The sequence below is a fragment of the Panthera uncia genome, assembly GCF_023721935.1.
Source record: "Panthera uncia isolate 11264 chromosome C1 unlocalized genomic scaffold, Puncia_PCG_1.0 HiC_scaffold_3, whole genome shotgun sequence".
Lineage (NCBI taxonomy): Eukaryota > Metazoa > Chordata > Mammalia > Carnivora > Felidae > Panthera > Panthera uncia.
The window spans coordinates 61,723,272-61,739,128 of record NW_026057584.1 but is presented as its reverse complement, the minus strand read 5'-3'; the positions used below and the strand labels follow the sequence as shown (position 1 = coordinate 61,739,128).

Genomic DNA, 15,857 nt, shown 5'->3' with positions numbered 1-15,857 from the left:
TTGTTACAGAGGTCCCAGTTGGGAATTTAAAGGGTAAAGGAAGAAGATATTTTTCTTTTCTACATTTATTTCTTCCAGACACCTCCTCATCTAGAGTTCTCCTTGCACAGCTCTTCCTCTCTTTTTCCCTGCTTCAAAGGATTGACCCTGATGTATGTCTTTTCTAACCTGGACCTATCTTTCACATTTACTGAAGGTGTAGGGCCTAGCATTGTGATTCTAATATCTGTGTCATTTTCATATCATGTTTTCTGATTTTAAAGAAATAGCCTCAACTATTTAATTTTTTCAAATGATTTCACTTCAGCAGAATTATAGCATGTGTATATTTTGAATAAATCTTGGTCTGTGTCCCATATGTCAAGGTAATTACCCAGAGATACTGTTCAAATCAGGTAGCAGATTCTTGCAAGTGGCAGAATGGAACCCAGCAGGGGGGTTCAAAGCTTGACACTGGTAGAGTTGAACAATTCACAGTGTATTCTATGGAGTGGTGACCTAGGGGCACTCTTCACAACCTGCAGAGCCTTTTCATAGTCACTTCCTCCTCTGCTCTGGAATTGTTTACTGGGCCACCTTGAGAAGATGAGGCAATCAGTGTCTGCTGTCTCTGCATTTTAAGTTATGTGGTAGGATCCTAAATGTTCAACGACAAATGTCCGGTGTTTGCCACCTAAGAAGCCTTTTAAAAGTTAGAGATCACATACGACATGTGGCATGTGTAAACCATTTCAGCTTTTATTCTATTAGTGAAAAAAATAGAAACAGCCTGAATATCCACCAACGAGTGAATGGATAAACAAACTATAGTATGCCCACATTGTGGAATACTCTTCAGGTATCAAGTTGGCATGGGATGATCTTTAAGCCATGTTATTGAATGGAAAAAATAAGTACCGGGACACTTTAATACCATTTGATCCCATTTCCACTGTCCCCAACTATAATTATATCCTAAAATTTATATCATATTTATTAAATTATATACTTAAAGCACAGCAAAAACAGTCTGTATGTATTTATAGAAAATAATAAAAATGCATGTAAAAATATCTGAAAGAATATAAGCACACTGATATGAACAAGAGCTTGAGATTAGGGGTGGTAGTGAAGAGGTATTTGGCTTTTTGCTTTCCATTGAAGGAGTGAAGGATGAGAAGCCCCAGAATGTGCTAGTTTGGCATAAAGACTATTTTGAGTTAAAAGTGATCAAAACCCAGCAGATGCAGAAAAAGCTGTCTCTCCATCAGCTGCCTCAGTTTACATTGGAAAGGAGAGCCTGTATGAAGAAGAGAGCTATGAACAGACTCCCCTTTATCCAAGAGATGATCTGCATAATAGGGCAAACCTTTGTTTTTCCAAAGGTCACCTTTCACCTCCTTGCCAGCAGTCTCTCTCCCCTTTGTATCCCCAGGCTCCTGCCCCTCTCCTTAGCTCATACAAGCTTCATGTTGCCTCACTGTCTTTGGAATTCCATGTCTGTGTGGATTTCACATGCATATGCTATTAAATTTGACTTTCCCCTGTTAATCTGTCTCATGTCAATTGGATTCCAAGTCCAGCTAGAAGGTCTTCTGCCCTGGCACTATGTTCCTACATTGGGGAATTTTCTATATTAAAATAGAGCCATGTATTACAAGTAAATATAAAAATTTTCAAGTCATTGATTTTGAACGGATAAGATGTGACTTAGGGAGAAAAGCAACTTAGGCTGGAGCCAGGTGGTGATACTTAGGGATGAGCTGCAGGCACACACCGAACCATTCAACCTCATAAATGAATCTAAATCTCTCAATTGTAGATCAGGATGGCACCTCTGTTGCTGTGGTTAATACTCTCAGAACAGTTAATTGTGCTCAATGTCTTAGTTTATTCCTTTTATGAATAAATAAACAGGATACCATTTGAACAGACTCCCAAGAGTTTATTTAACTGCATGGTAATGATTTATTAGTTATCATACTTCAGTCTTGAGGTCTTCCTCTCTATATCTATATTCTCCCTCTTCCCTAATACCCTTCTCATCTTACCATCTGGTGTGTATACCCTGTTTAGGACCTGCCTTAAAGTTCACAACTTCCAGGAAGCTTTTCTTAATTAACTCAGTGTCATTGAGAATTTTTTTACTCAGCAGGTCTTTGGTGAGTGTGCTTTAGGGTTTGGGGACTTCATTTTGCACCTTCTAAAAGTATTGCTTGCTAATTGTTTTTCTGTCATTTTTTCCATGTATGTTCTCCTAATTCATCTTCCAATGTAATGGACTCTTCATGAGATAAAAATAAAGAAGACAGTGATGAGTATTGACATTGAAATAGAACTATCTTTTTAAAACCTAACAGTTGCACTTTCTGTCAGATGTTTTCAAGAAAATGTCTTAAACCCACCATGCATATGTGTATAATGGTCCTGATACCAGATAATGTTTATAATGTAGTTTTAGTCATGATTTATTTCCTCCTTTGGTCAAATATGTTCAGGGATCTGGGGGCATTCCGGCTTCAAAAGCAGAGAGATGAGGCTTATATTATTAAATCCAGTCCAAATCACCACCCAAAGGGACTCTCTGTTCCTCAAACCCTGCTTGTGTGTAAAATATAGCTAGAATTTGCTCACATCCAAAGGTGCTGTTTCGCTTTGTCTAATTTTATGCTACTTTGGGGAGCAAGTCATATTTTGTCCTGGCATCATTTCTTGGCTTACTTACAGTAGATGTATGTTTGTGTGCATTCATTCATGTAGTCATTCATTCAGCAAAAATTTATGGAGTGCTGCTGTGCTGGGTACTGAAGATGCACATGAAGCATAAGTAGGAGCAGTCCAGGTAGACAAATTGGGGATAGCACTCTAAACGGAAGGTCTAGCATATGCAAAGGCCCTGAGGCATGAAATAATATGACCTGCTTTAGGAGCTACAAGTACTGTGCAATACACTACTGCATCATCAGGTGCACATGGGGACATGGTTTGAGATAAGATTGGGTAGATAGACAGGCAAGGCCATTTGTATATCATGCAGAAGGGTTGAGTTTTTTTTTTTTTTAAATCATGCTAGCAGTGTAGATCTACTGAAAAATTTTGAGCAAGAAAATAACAAGGTCAGATTTGTATGTTATAAAGAAATTCTAGCTGCCAAGTGCAAGATGGATTAGAGAGAGATGAGGATAGAGGGAGGGAGAAAAAGGAGGAGGCTACTGGAATAGTCTGAGTGTGAGATGATAAGTGACTGAACCAGGACATGAAAGAGGAGATGAGGTGATTAGAAAGGAATTTAGGGAGTAGAATTGATAGGACTTGGTGCTCAATTGATGTATTAGTTTTCTATTGCTGTCATAACAGATTACCACAAATGTAGCAGCTTAATGTAGCGCAAATTTATTGCCTTCTAGTTCTATAGATTAGAAATATGACATGGGGGGGGGGCGCCTGGGTGGTTCAGTCGGTAAGGTGTCCGACTTCAGCCCAGGTCATGATCTCACAGTTCATGAGCTTGAGCCCCGCGTCAGGCTCTGTGCTGACAGCTTGAAGCCTGGAAGTCTGCTTCGGATTCTGTGTCTCCCTCTCTCCCTCTCTGCCCCTCCCCAGCTCATGCTCGCACTCTGTCTCTGTCAAAAATAAATAAACTTAAAAAAAATATGACATGGATCTCACTGAGCTAAGATCAGGGTGTTGGCAAGGCTACACCCCTTTCTGGAGGCTTTAGGAGAAAATCGGTTTCCTTGTTCATTCTGGTTATTAGCAGAATTCAGTTCCTTGTATTTGTAGAACTGAAGTCCCGTTTGCTTGCTGGGTATCAGCAGAGGCCCATTCCCATCTTTTGAAGGCCACATGCATTCTTGGGCACCTGACACCCTTTCCCTGCCTTCAAAGACAGCAGTGGCAAGTAGAGTCCCTTTCGTATTTCGTATCTCTCCTGCCTCTTCTTGTGCCTCTCTTTTCTGCTTTAAAAGGCTAGAGATTAAATTGAGCCCATGCAGATAATTCGAGGTAACCCTTCATGTCCTTAGACTTAATCACATTAGCAAAGTCCCTTTTGCCATGGAAGGTAGGTATTGTGTTCATGGAGTACGAACCTATGGACATAGTCCACATAGCATGTGGCCTTCCTTGGGGGAGTCATTATTTTGCCTTCTCCAACTGGATGTAGGGTTATGGGAGAGGATAGAACCCAAGTTTCTGACTTCAGCAACCAAGAAGAATTTAGATTTGGGGGAAGAAGGTAAGTTTGGTTTTGAACATGCTGACTTTAGGATGCCCTTGTGATATTAAAATGGAGCATCTAGTGAATATTTGGATGCACCAGCCAAAAAGTAGAGGAGAAATCAAGGCAGGAGATAGAGATTAGAGAACTGTTGACATCTAGTGAGCCATCAGTGAATGTGTAGGATGGGAAGAGAATAGGGCTAAGAACAGAATTCTAGGGCCAATAATATTCTAGGTGCACCAGAGAGAGAAGCACTCACAAAAGGAACTCAAGAATAGCCTCTGGAGTCTCAGTTTCTTGTAACACTTTCCTTCCTTCCTCCTCTACCTGGCCTGTTTTCTCCTCATTCCCTGGTTTTCTGCCTACTTGTAGTATCTGCTTCCTAAAACTTAAGCTTGCACATTGTTCTCCATGGCCTCTCCCATCTGTCATCACAGATCTCTTAGCTTCAGCTCTCATTACTAGGCTGCTTAATTCTCTTGTTTGTTTTGTGTTTATTTTTTTAGTTCAAGGTGGGGGGAAACCCTAAAGAGAATCATATTGACCCATATTATCATTTTGCATCATGCTATGGCAGAGGCCACCAGTTTAAATTAGGATTGCCTATCCAGAGGTCAGGTCCCCATCCTAGTCAGCTGCTTCTCTGTTTCAGGAATGAATTCAGTTGGACTATTCAGAAAGCCTCTTCCCACAGAGGCTTTGTGAGAAGAAGGTTAACTTGATCTGCATTGTATTTGCTGGATCCAGGATTGTAGTGTCAAAAATGGGTATATAATAGGTTCGGGACTCTCTTTACCATCACTCCATTTGCTTCTAGCTTCATGTAGCCTTAATGCTGTCTGTACGCAGTAAATCATCTTTATAGAAATTGAATTTGTGGTCCAAATCACTGGAGTAAATTCCAGGCAGGCAAAACTCAGTTCAACTACAGGTTTCCCCTGCTATCCAAAAGTAGAAACCTTTCTTAAGCCAAAAATAGTGTAAAGTGAAGAAGCAATTGCCATTAGTTTATAAAGAAAAATTTTTGAGCATTCCCAGACCCAAGATAACCCCTTTTAGGCTTTTCTGATGCCTTAGGACACATGTTGCTAATGGATGCACAAAATACATTGAGATAAAGTACAGATACTCACAAACACAGTTCAAAGCTACGGCAGCTTGTTGCTGAGAGGCTGAATGTAGTTCCTGGGGAAGGAGCTTCATGGGGCCTCTCCGGCTGCTTGGGGTATGCCCCAATAATGGCTTGCTGCAAAACAAACACTGAACACTGAGTTCACTTTTTGCCTTTTTCACGGAAGCAAAACGTATGTTTATAAACATTATCCAAATTAGAGCTGGTTATTTAGATTCACAGTCCTTCTAGTCACTCACCATTCATACATTCTCTAGGCTCTTACTATCCATACACATACGTGAGCGATGACTCTCCCATCACACTGAACATGAAGCGTCTCATCTCCTTTCAGAAAGAGATCCTCTGGGCAGGGTTGCAGCTTGCATCTATGGTATTGACAGGAGCCAAAAAGGGACCATTGTTACTATTTGGTCCTCCTCCTGGATAGCAAGAGGACTGGAATTTATATTGCCAGTGCAAACAAAGTACCACAAAGCCTTCAAATTCCTTATAGATTTCATTATACACGGATAATAATCTTTCACAAGATCTCTATTTACTGAACCTAAGTATGATGGATCGACTCCAGGAAAGGCAGGGCACCTACCTACGAGGTCAAATGAGCTCTGAAACCAAATTCCTATGAAGCCAAGCTTCGAAGAAGATGTTTCCTTGTATGGGGTTCATGTGAGGTGAGCAGGGATTGGTGATGGCCTGGGTGAGAGGTGATCTCTTGCTACTCTCCTCTGTGCCCTGCAGAGGTTTAGGCCAACTCATAAACCATAGCCCTGGCCTGTAGTTCCTACTGATAGCTGGAATGAAAACAGGAGAGTGCAGTGTTTTCTACACAAGAGTGGGCATTCACCATCCATTTCTCTGGTAGACTCTTGCTGGGTCATTCTTTAATTGCAGCAGAGGGCTGTGCCTTCATGCTCAGCTGGCCAATGTTGAGCCTACTAGGACTGTTTTAATCAAGTCTGTTTATTCTGTCTACAAGTGACTTCTTGGTCATGGTTAACTGCTTTAGGGGTGAATTAAGTTCTATTAGGCAGTAAATTGCTTAAGCAACTCTTGTCTATGGAACTGATCTCAGTGAGAGCAGAATGAGCAGAAAACCTAAGAAGAGCAATGGAAGTTCAAGATCTCAAAAGGGCTCTAGAGATGATGTAGGATAACCTCACCAAGAGATGCTACACTGAGGCTGACAGCTGGGGCCTCAAACAGCTGGAGCCAGTAAGAAGAGGTCAGCCAAATTAGCATTGAAGCAGAAGTTATATGATGGTGCTTTTGTTATTTAAAAAATATAAGGGAAAGATAAGGGCAAATATTGTTGAATAAAATGAATGCGATAGAGGCAGCCTCCAAAATAACTGAAGGGCAACCTTCAGCTACTTACTCTTTCTCTGTGGTCACACAGATAATTTTCCTTTGGGTCTTTGAATCAGAAGATCTGAAGGATGATTAAATTCTTATGCAGAACAGGGAAATCATATGCTTCCTCTCTTATCATTCTTCCTTCCCTCATGCTCTCTCTTCAGATCCAAAAGAATCATATAGTCTAGTCTCAAAAAATTAATCATGTTCTTTGAACCTGCCAGACTCTTTTACACTTCTGTGACTTGGTACATGTTGTTTCCTAAGCCTGTAGTGGCTTCCCTTTCCTTGTCTATCTTGAAAATTCCAACCTAATCATCAGGGGCCAGCATAAGTTCATCTTCTTTAGAAAGTCTTCTGGGACTCACCAGATTGGGTAAGTTGTTCCTTAACTGTGCTCCCACATATCTTTGTGTGTGTATTTTTCTATCATTTGTCAACTTATGTTATAATCATGTGATAGGATAATACTCTGAAATATTACTGGCTCATTTAGGATTAATTGCATTATAACAATGGCTTTAAAAAGGTGGAAGTTTACTTCTCTGTCCTGTTAAGGAATACTAAGGGGAAGCAGTCTAGAGCTAGTACAGCAGCTTTGCAGTGTCATTATGAATCCAGTTTCCTATCTATCTTCTTTGCCATACTCAGCTTATAGCTCTCATTTTCAAGTTTACCTCACATCCAAAATGGCTGCTCAAGCTCCAGCCATCACAACCATACTTCAGGAAGTAGGAAGAAGGAAGATGTTTTGTCTCCCCTCTTTTAAGAAGGTTTCCTGGAAACACTGTAGAACAGTTTTAGTTATATATAATTGGCCTGAACTCAGTCACATGGACACACATATAGCTGCAAGAAACTCAGGAAAATGTGTCTTTATGTGGCAGCATTGTGTCAGAATAAAAATTGTACTCAAGGAAATGAGAGGAGAATGGGTATTGAGAGGCATGTTGCAATCACATTATCTAATGCATTTTTTTTTTTTTTGAGACAGAGAGAGACAGAGCATGAACGGGGGAGGGGCAGAGAGAGAGGGAGACACAGAATCAGAAGCAGGCTCCAGGCTCTGAGCCATCAGCCCAGAGCCCAACGCGGGGCTTGAACTAACGGACCGCGAGATTGTGACCTGAGCTGAAGTCGGTCGCTTAACCAACTGAGCCACCCAGGCGCCCCTCTAATGCATTTTTTTTTTTTTAATTTTGTCATTCTTGCTGCTTCTCATTCCTCTACCTATTGAAGCTAAGCAGACTGTGGTTTTAGGAAGCGGTTAGAGCCCAGGTGAAAACACATATAATGGGTTTAAGGTATACAGTCGTAATTCAAATATGCAGAAATGTAAACTTTCTCCATTTGCTGAACTTGATTTGCCCAGAAGCCCCTACTTCCATTTATGACTAGAAAAAAAATCTTACCAATTAAAGGTAATGTCACTTCTATTTTAAAATGTAATCTTTTTGGGGACTCTTGATGACAGAACAAACTGAGGGTTGATGGAAGGAGTTGAGTGGGGGCGATGGGCTAAATGGGTGAGGAGGGCACTTGTTATGATGAGCCCTGGGTGTTATATGTAAGTGATGAATCACTAAATTCTACTCCTGAAACCAATACTACACTATATTTTAATTAACTAGAACTTAAATAAAAATTTGAAAAAAGAAATCTCTTTGGATAACTATTCAGCCAAATGCAGGGCTCTTACCGTCCCTTTATTCTACCTTCTTACCAAGAAGTGGTCTGGTTACCAGAATCTTTCTGCATCTCTCTAGTTCTCTTGGACCTCCAATACGTAGTTATATTAGATGTCTGTCACTGTCTCTACGCAGGGACCCCATGGGTCTGGAGCACTGTCTTAGCTGTTTCGCTTTCCCCAGTGCCTATTGCAGAAGTTGACATACAGGCAATAGTTAAAAATTTGATGAATTTGAGTGTATTTTAAACGCATCACATAATTAATTCAAATGGTAGCATAATGATCTGAAAATCCTTGTAAAATTTCTCTAAAGCCCCTAGCACTAGGTTTATAGCATTCTTTCTTTTTTAAAAAAATTTTTTTTAATGTTTATTTATTTTTGAGACAGAGGGAGACAGAGCACGAGTGGGGGAGGGGCAGAGAGAGAGGGAGACACAGAATCTGAAACAGGCTCCAGGCTCTGAGCTGTCAGCACAGAGCCTTATGCGGGGCGCGAACCCACGAACCATGAGATCGTGACCCGAGCCGAAGTCAGACGCTTAACCGACTGAGCCACCCAGGCGCCCCTATAGCATTCTTTCTTATGGCATTAATAATACTCGGCTCTCAGTGATGGTGGTTGTGTGCTCGCCCCTCATTAGTGTCTGCTCCCTGAGGAATGTTCCCGATCTGTGTAACTCTCACAGGTCCTGCAGAAAACCAAGGGCATTGTAGGCCTTGAGTCAATGAAAATGAAGGACTAAATGAATAGGGGCTGGCACTTTATAATTTACCACTAATGAATGACTCCCACCTGGGAAGAAACAGATTGGATTTTATCAGAGCTATTTAGAACAATATCGGTAAAGACAAGTTGATGTTTTGCCTTTAACTAAACACTTTTTTTTTTTTTGGTAAAAAATAAATAAATAAATAAATAAATTGCTTTTGTTTTTCAGAAATCCTCCACCTACTTTACTTCATCCGGAAAAATGGTGTGAGGAATTCAACCACTTTATTTCACAGTGAGTATTTCTTCCACTAAAAATTGCTTATCCAGCAAGGCTTTGAACAGTGATTGGAAATCCAAGCTGTGGAATTTACTTGGCACTAGAAGTTGTTATGCCTTTTAGCACATTACGACACAGAATTTGTTCCAGTGAATGATGGAAGATGCCTCTGCAGAATTTGAAACATAAGGAGTTCCATTTGACTTTTGGCTATAATCAGTCCTTCTGATCATGTGGATCACATTTATCTGAGAATCTACTCTGTCCTGGAGCAAATGTTGCCAGTGGTCTTTTTAATAAGGGAGGAGACTCAACATCTAAAACTGTGATGCCCAGGGTGCCTGGGTGGCTCAGTAGGTTAAGCATCCGACTCTTGATTTTAGCTCAGATCATGATACCACAGTCTTGAGATTGAGACCCGCATTGGGCTCTGCGCTGGGCATGGAGCCTGCTTAAGATTCTCCTTTCCCCTTCCCCTTGGCCCCTCCCTGCCCATGTGTGTGTTTTCTCTCTCTCTCTCTCTCTCTCTCTCAGTCTCTCTCAATAAACAAACAATCAAACAAACAAACTGTGATGCCCACACTAGTCCTAGAGAAGAGACAGAAGGTGGCAGTGTTCAACAGAAGCCTTGCAGCTTGGAAGTTGGACTTTGCTCTAGGATCTGTGGTATGAGAACACAGCTCCCGTTCCCAGGATGATTGAGTAGGCAGAGTAGGATCTCAGGCTTGAGGCACTAAAGTGAACAGCCTCAGCCAAGGGCTCAAGGTGGGGAGAACAAGATAAAAACCCATGTGATGGATGGTGTACCTGATGGGAGCTGTGTTACCAGGAGCTAGGCAAGATAGAATGGGACTAAGACAGGAGCAGAACCACCAATAATACCATTAGGATGGTGACTCCGTGCTGGGAACATGAGCTTTTGGCCTGGCCCCTGGGAAAGGCCCACACTGCTTCCAGATCTGGGGAAGATACTCACTTTGCTGGAAGGGACTATATGACCCCAGGCTCAAGGCCTGGTGAACTGTGGGGTCTAGACCAGGCATTACAAGGTATATCCAGTGCATGGGAACTGGGAAGAGGTGTGCTCAGTGTCTAGCAGATCAAACCAGGTGTTCAGAGGTCATGGAAGAGAAAAGAAGTGCCCAGAATAGCTAGTAACCAGGAAGTAGCAAATGGTCAACACAAAATTCTCTAACTTCTATCTGTGTGCATGCTTAGCTTCAACAAAGAGGCAGGACAATGAAGAAAACTGGGTCTCTTCATCATCTTCCCTACTCAGTCACAATACAGATCAATAATTCCTTATCCACAATTCTAGAATCCAAAGAGCTCTAAAAAATGGAAGTTATTTTTGTACTTGACTCATTTAGCTACAAGTCCTGACCTTATGTGATCTGACTTGGTGGCAACACATGACCTAAACTGAAATGAAGCTATTTATAGTCATTATTTATCTCACTCAGTGTGAATATTCATGTGAATTGCTGCAGATATATTAATGTGTTTGATTACAGTGTGCTGCCCCAGATCCTGCTGGGGAATGTTACATAACATACAGTAAATGCACTGGTTTACTTTTCTAAAATTTGATAAAATTCTGAATTCTAAAGGCTATTTGACTCCAAGGGTTAGCAGAAAGAGCTGTGAACCTATATTTAGTTTTTGTTTCACATGCAGCCTAGTTCAGGGTCCTTGAAATTGTTTGCTTTTCCAGCCCCTCCTGGATTTGTGCTGTCTTCGTCAGGAGAGAAGAACAGTAATGTACTCTCAAGAACTCTACCAAGCAAGGCTGTATTGGAATGTGACCATATAGTTCAAGGCTAGAGCATTTCCTCGCCCCTCCAGCCCCCATTCTGATGCTTCTGCAAAGCCTGCAGGATGCAGAAGCAGCCACAACTTAAGGGTGGCAATGTCAGGCAATGGTGAGAAGAACAACAGATAGAGCAGGAGGGATGATACTCATGTAGGAGCAGAGGAAGAGGCACTCCCTGGAATTTGGGAGCCAAAGGAGGAGGTCAAGGGAACTGGAGAACTAAAGACACCTTGGTGTCTGGGGGCACATTTCAGATCACCCCAGGGAGAAAAATCCAAGGGCTATGGTTCCAGTGATTTTTGCTAGCAGGGCTGGATTTAAAAAAATTTCCTTTTCATTCCATTGCTGCATACAGATTCCCTTGATTGACCTTCTCAAAGCTGTTGGCCTAGAAAAATCCATTACATATTCACAAAAATGCCTTCCTATACCAAGCTCTTGTGATGCCTCTAAAATGTGACTTGACTCACCAAATTTTTATATTCTGTATATTTTTTCAAGAGTGTATTTGTGTTCTTTTAACATTTTTTAAATTAAAAAAAAAATTTTTTTTTGGTTATTTTTGAGAGACAGTGGGAGCAGGGCTGGGGCAGAGAGAGAGGGAGACACAGAATTCGAAGCAGGCTCCAGGCTCTGAGCTGTCAGCACAGAGCCTCATGCAGGGCTCGAAATCATCAGCCATGATATCATGACCGGAGCTGAAGTCGGACACTTAACCGACTGAGCCACCCAGGCGCCCTGTATTTGTGTTCTTAAACCAAGCACGGTATTGCTTAGATGGATTTGGGAATAGAGGTACATAATTTATGATGAGGTTGGGACTTTCAGGGTTAAACAGTATAGAAATCCCTCCCTACTACTGATTTTTCTCTATGGCAGATCCTATTATACCATTTAAGTGTAATTTAAGTCCACTTAAGTCTGCTTACGTTTTCCCCAACTCTGAGATTTCTTGATGCACTCAATCTGATTTGCTTTAGACTTAGAAGGGTCTTGATACTGGAATGGAGAACAGAACACAAAAACCTGTGCCTTTAATATGCATACTATAAGGCACAAAGAAAAATATCTTGTTGAAACCACAGGAGAGGGAGAGTCTGAAAAGGTTCTAATGAACCAATGAAGGTAAATACAAATTAAGTGATTGTGTCCTTTACTACTAATTTAAGATATGGAAAAATGTCATCAATCTTCTCTTTATTTAATGAGTTGTCCTTAGTGGTTTTATTAGTGAAAATACTATATATTATAGTTGTTCATAGATTATTTCCTGACTTGAGCCACCAATCCTGCTTTCCTCATAACATCTTAGATTCCTCAACCATGAATTCTTTTTTTTTTTACAAGATTGTTAGAAAGATGAGTCTCAAGATTAGAGGCTAGTTATTCTATTTTATATATTTAGGTAGAAACCTGCCCACTATTCCCAAATAATAACCTTTGGTTTCATAGGTGAGCCTGCATACCGTAGACTGCCATTACTCAGCCTACCAAATGCAATTTGTCTTTACTATTTCATTCTGTTTATTCAGATCTCTAATGAAATACAAACAGTGACACTCACTGCGTTAGAAATGTCTGTTTAGAGAGCCTTGGTTTGCTTTTATACTTATCTTGCCCATATTGGAGGAGAATGATAGAGGATTAAGACTTTCAGAGTATATTAGTGGGAGTGGGGTGGAGAAGATGATTTTCTCATAATTTTAGGAAAGGTGTTTTTAGCTTGAATTATTCAGTTAATTGCTTCAATTCCCATTGTAGAATGAACAACAATGCATTGTATTAAAGTAAATAAATGAATTCTTTCTGAAGAGCAAAGAGGACTAGAATTCTTTCACAGCTTTAAAACTTTTAATACCCTATCATCATGTGGCTACTAAACCATAGCAGAGGTGATTCAGTAATTTTGATCTTTCTTGGTCCATGTTTGTCTCCACTTACCAAAGAACCTATATGGCTTCTCATTGATTGCTGCAGTGGTCTGAAGGCATTAGTCTGGCTGTAGCTAGTGATTATAGCTTGTGTAGACAGGGGACAGGGTGTGTGTATATGTGTGTGTGTGGGGGGGGGGCGATGGGAATGAGAGAGGGAACGAATGTGCATGAGGTAGCAGGGGAGGGGCAGGGACAGCTTGAGTGCTGGGATGTGGCTTGGTGTTTTCCAGGTTTCCAGCCTTAATTTGGAGATGCTAGGAGAGATTTAACAAAGTCTGAATCCTATTAGTAAACATGTATTGGAGTTAAAAGAAAAGAAACGTCAGTTTGGTTCTGAACCTTTGGTTGTTAGTGATAATTGACTAATTTATATGAGTTAGTTATGCATTTGTCAAAGCTTGACTCCTGACAGCTTAGTTAAGATAAATTAAACATGATGCTACATAAATTCTACACTGCTTTTTATCCATATGTTAGGACCCTGCCTGATGTTTTTTGTCACCTCTGTAATGTGTGGCTGGCTTTGTAGAGATTTCATTATCAGCCCTTTCCCCTATGGCTAAAACTATTTGCATAACAAGTTTATCTGGTTCAAATTTCAGCCAGACTTCTGCTTTGTCAGGAGGCTCCTTTCAGAAGTAGCCTTGTGACCAGATAACGATAATTTTCCTTTGCCGACTTCACCTTCATCCTGAAGGATGTCTTCCCCACCCCCCCACCCCCCCAGTTCAAACTAATTTCAGGTCTTTGGACCAAACTATAATACTTTCCCAGTTACTGGCTAATTAGGTATCTGTGAACTATGCTTTTTCATGTTGCCTCTAAAATTTTCGGGGTTTTATTAGGAATTAATTTTAGGAAGTTATCATCGGTGGCTCTTGAGCTGATTGGTGAGACAAAGAAGGATTTCTCCCAGGCAAGGGCAAATCTACCAGGAGCACGTTGGCTGCTCAGCTTAGGCTTTAGTGATGACCTGAGCTATATGGCCTGCCACACACACTGCTTTCTTGGGTTGGCTGGCTTGAGAGGCTAAGCATGTAGGTCTGTTTTCCAAAGTGGGCTTTGTGGCTAAGCCTGGCCATTTAGCCATGAAATGTAGAGGCAGCCTTTCCTATCCCTCCAAATGACATTCAATGGCTACAAGCAGTTGTACTGCATGTTAACAAGGTGAGATCACTCTGAGCTACAGAACGGCTAAAACTAATGGGTATTTGCATAAATTCATTCTTTAAAAATTGAAACTCAGAACTGGAACATTGGCTTTTCTCTAGGCCTAAACCATTTTGGGGCGGTTGCTTCCTTGGCATTGATTGTGTTTCCTTGAAGGCAACCATTCTTAGCTCTTTGCCATCCTGCGTTTTGTGGAGCTTAATCAATCACTGAGTTAGGACATTTTATAATGTTCACTGACATAAAAACCACGTGGAATTAAGCTGCCACAAATACTCTTGGCTTGTTAAGTCTTGTTAGATTCTCAGGTGGCCATGCAAAGGGTTAATATTTCCTGGAAGAGAAGGATACAATAGCCTTTATTTACATTACTTCACAAATTGGTAATACTAATTAAAATGAGCAGTGGTATCTCTAGTGACAGACTCTCCATTTTAGATTTATTTAGCCAATGATTAGCTGTTATGGCTTCTTGAATTAATTAGCATCTCTTGAGCTACAGGGAATTAGTGAATTAATAAAAACTCATGAAGAAGCTCAAAATTAAAAAAATTCTAGTTTAAAACCCCCCAAATTCTTCTCTCTCCTCCTAACATATATTGATCAATATACTTACAAATGCAACCCAACTTCTTTTTCATTTTGAAAAATTTGGATTCTTTCCTCCTCATAAAAAGAACAAATAAAGCTATGTGTTTCAAGGTTATATCTCCCTGAAGAGGGTCTAATTTAGATTACCTAATAGATCATCTAAAGAAACCAAGGGCCCAATTTGATCTCACTTAGACCCTACTTATAAACTCAGCCAATGAAATAGGATTTTCTCATGATGTAAATCAAGAAGTGGTTCATTGTAATTTGAAGTTTGAAATATGGTACAGTGTCCACAGATATTTGGAATATACTGTTATCGTAGGAACCTTGGCAGTGAGGGTTTTAGCCTGATCTAAAAGAAGCAAAAGGCACAGTAAGGTGGATAGACCATTCTCTAGGCAGCATATTCTATTTATTTCCCAAAAAATGCTGGGTTTGGATCTTGTGAGAAACCAAACCTGTAGCATATGTCCTAGAGTTCACATTAGTGCTTTGTAGCATATTATGTTAGGTGACTTTTAGTTAGGGTTAGCCTAGATGATGTTCTGTTTACCCCATACTGGTTTTTATTTTTTTAAATTTGTACTTGAATTTCATAATATAAATCAAAGTGCATCTGCAGTTGAAGTAAACAGAAGTAATGGTGAGCACATGGTGTGTGGGGGACAGGGGTAGGAGAAGTGGGGACATGGCTCATAGCTCTGCCCACAGTCTGTTCCCTTCCATCACTCCCCAGAGTGCCACCTGGTTCATCAAGAAGAGCAGTGTGTGCATTCAGCTGTGTCACTTGCTAGCTGTGCAACTTGGGGGAAGATATTTAACCTCTCTGATCTTTGGTCCTCATTTGTCAAGCTGAGGCAGACGACCTGCCTCATAGATTTACTGTAAGGATTAAATTATATATGTGTCTGTAGAACCTGGCAAATAACTCTTACTCATGCCAGGCTCTGTTCTCTATATGTCCTATAGTTCAGGTAG

The 15,857-nt window shown here is 40.7% G+C and overlaps 1 protein-coding gene across 1 annotated transcript in view; it reads left to right on the top strand.

Annotated features, from left to right (window-relative positions):
- The window catches only part of MYO3B (myosin IIIB), a 407,188-nt gene that overhangs the window by 129,836 nt on the left and 261,495 nt on the right, over window positions 1–15,857 (top strand). Inside the window, exon 8 of the mRNA XM_049616047.1 lies at window positions 9,318–9,383. Coding sequence (XP_049472004.1) covers window positions 9,318–9,383 — 66 coding nt within the window. The remainder of the gene's footprint in view (window positions 1–9,317; window positions 9,384–15,857) is intronic.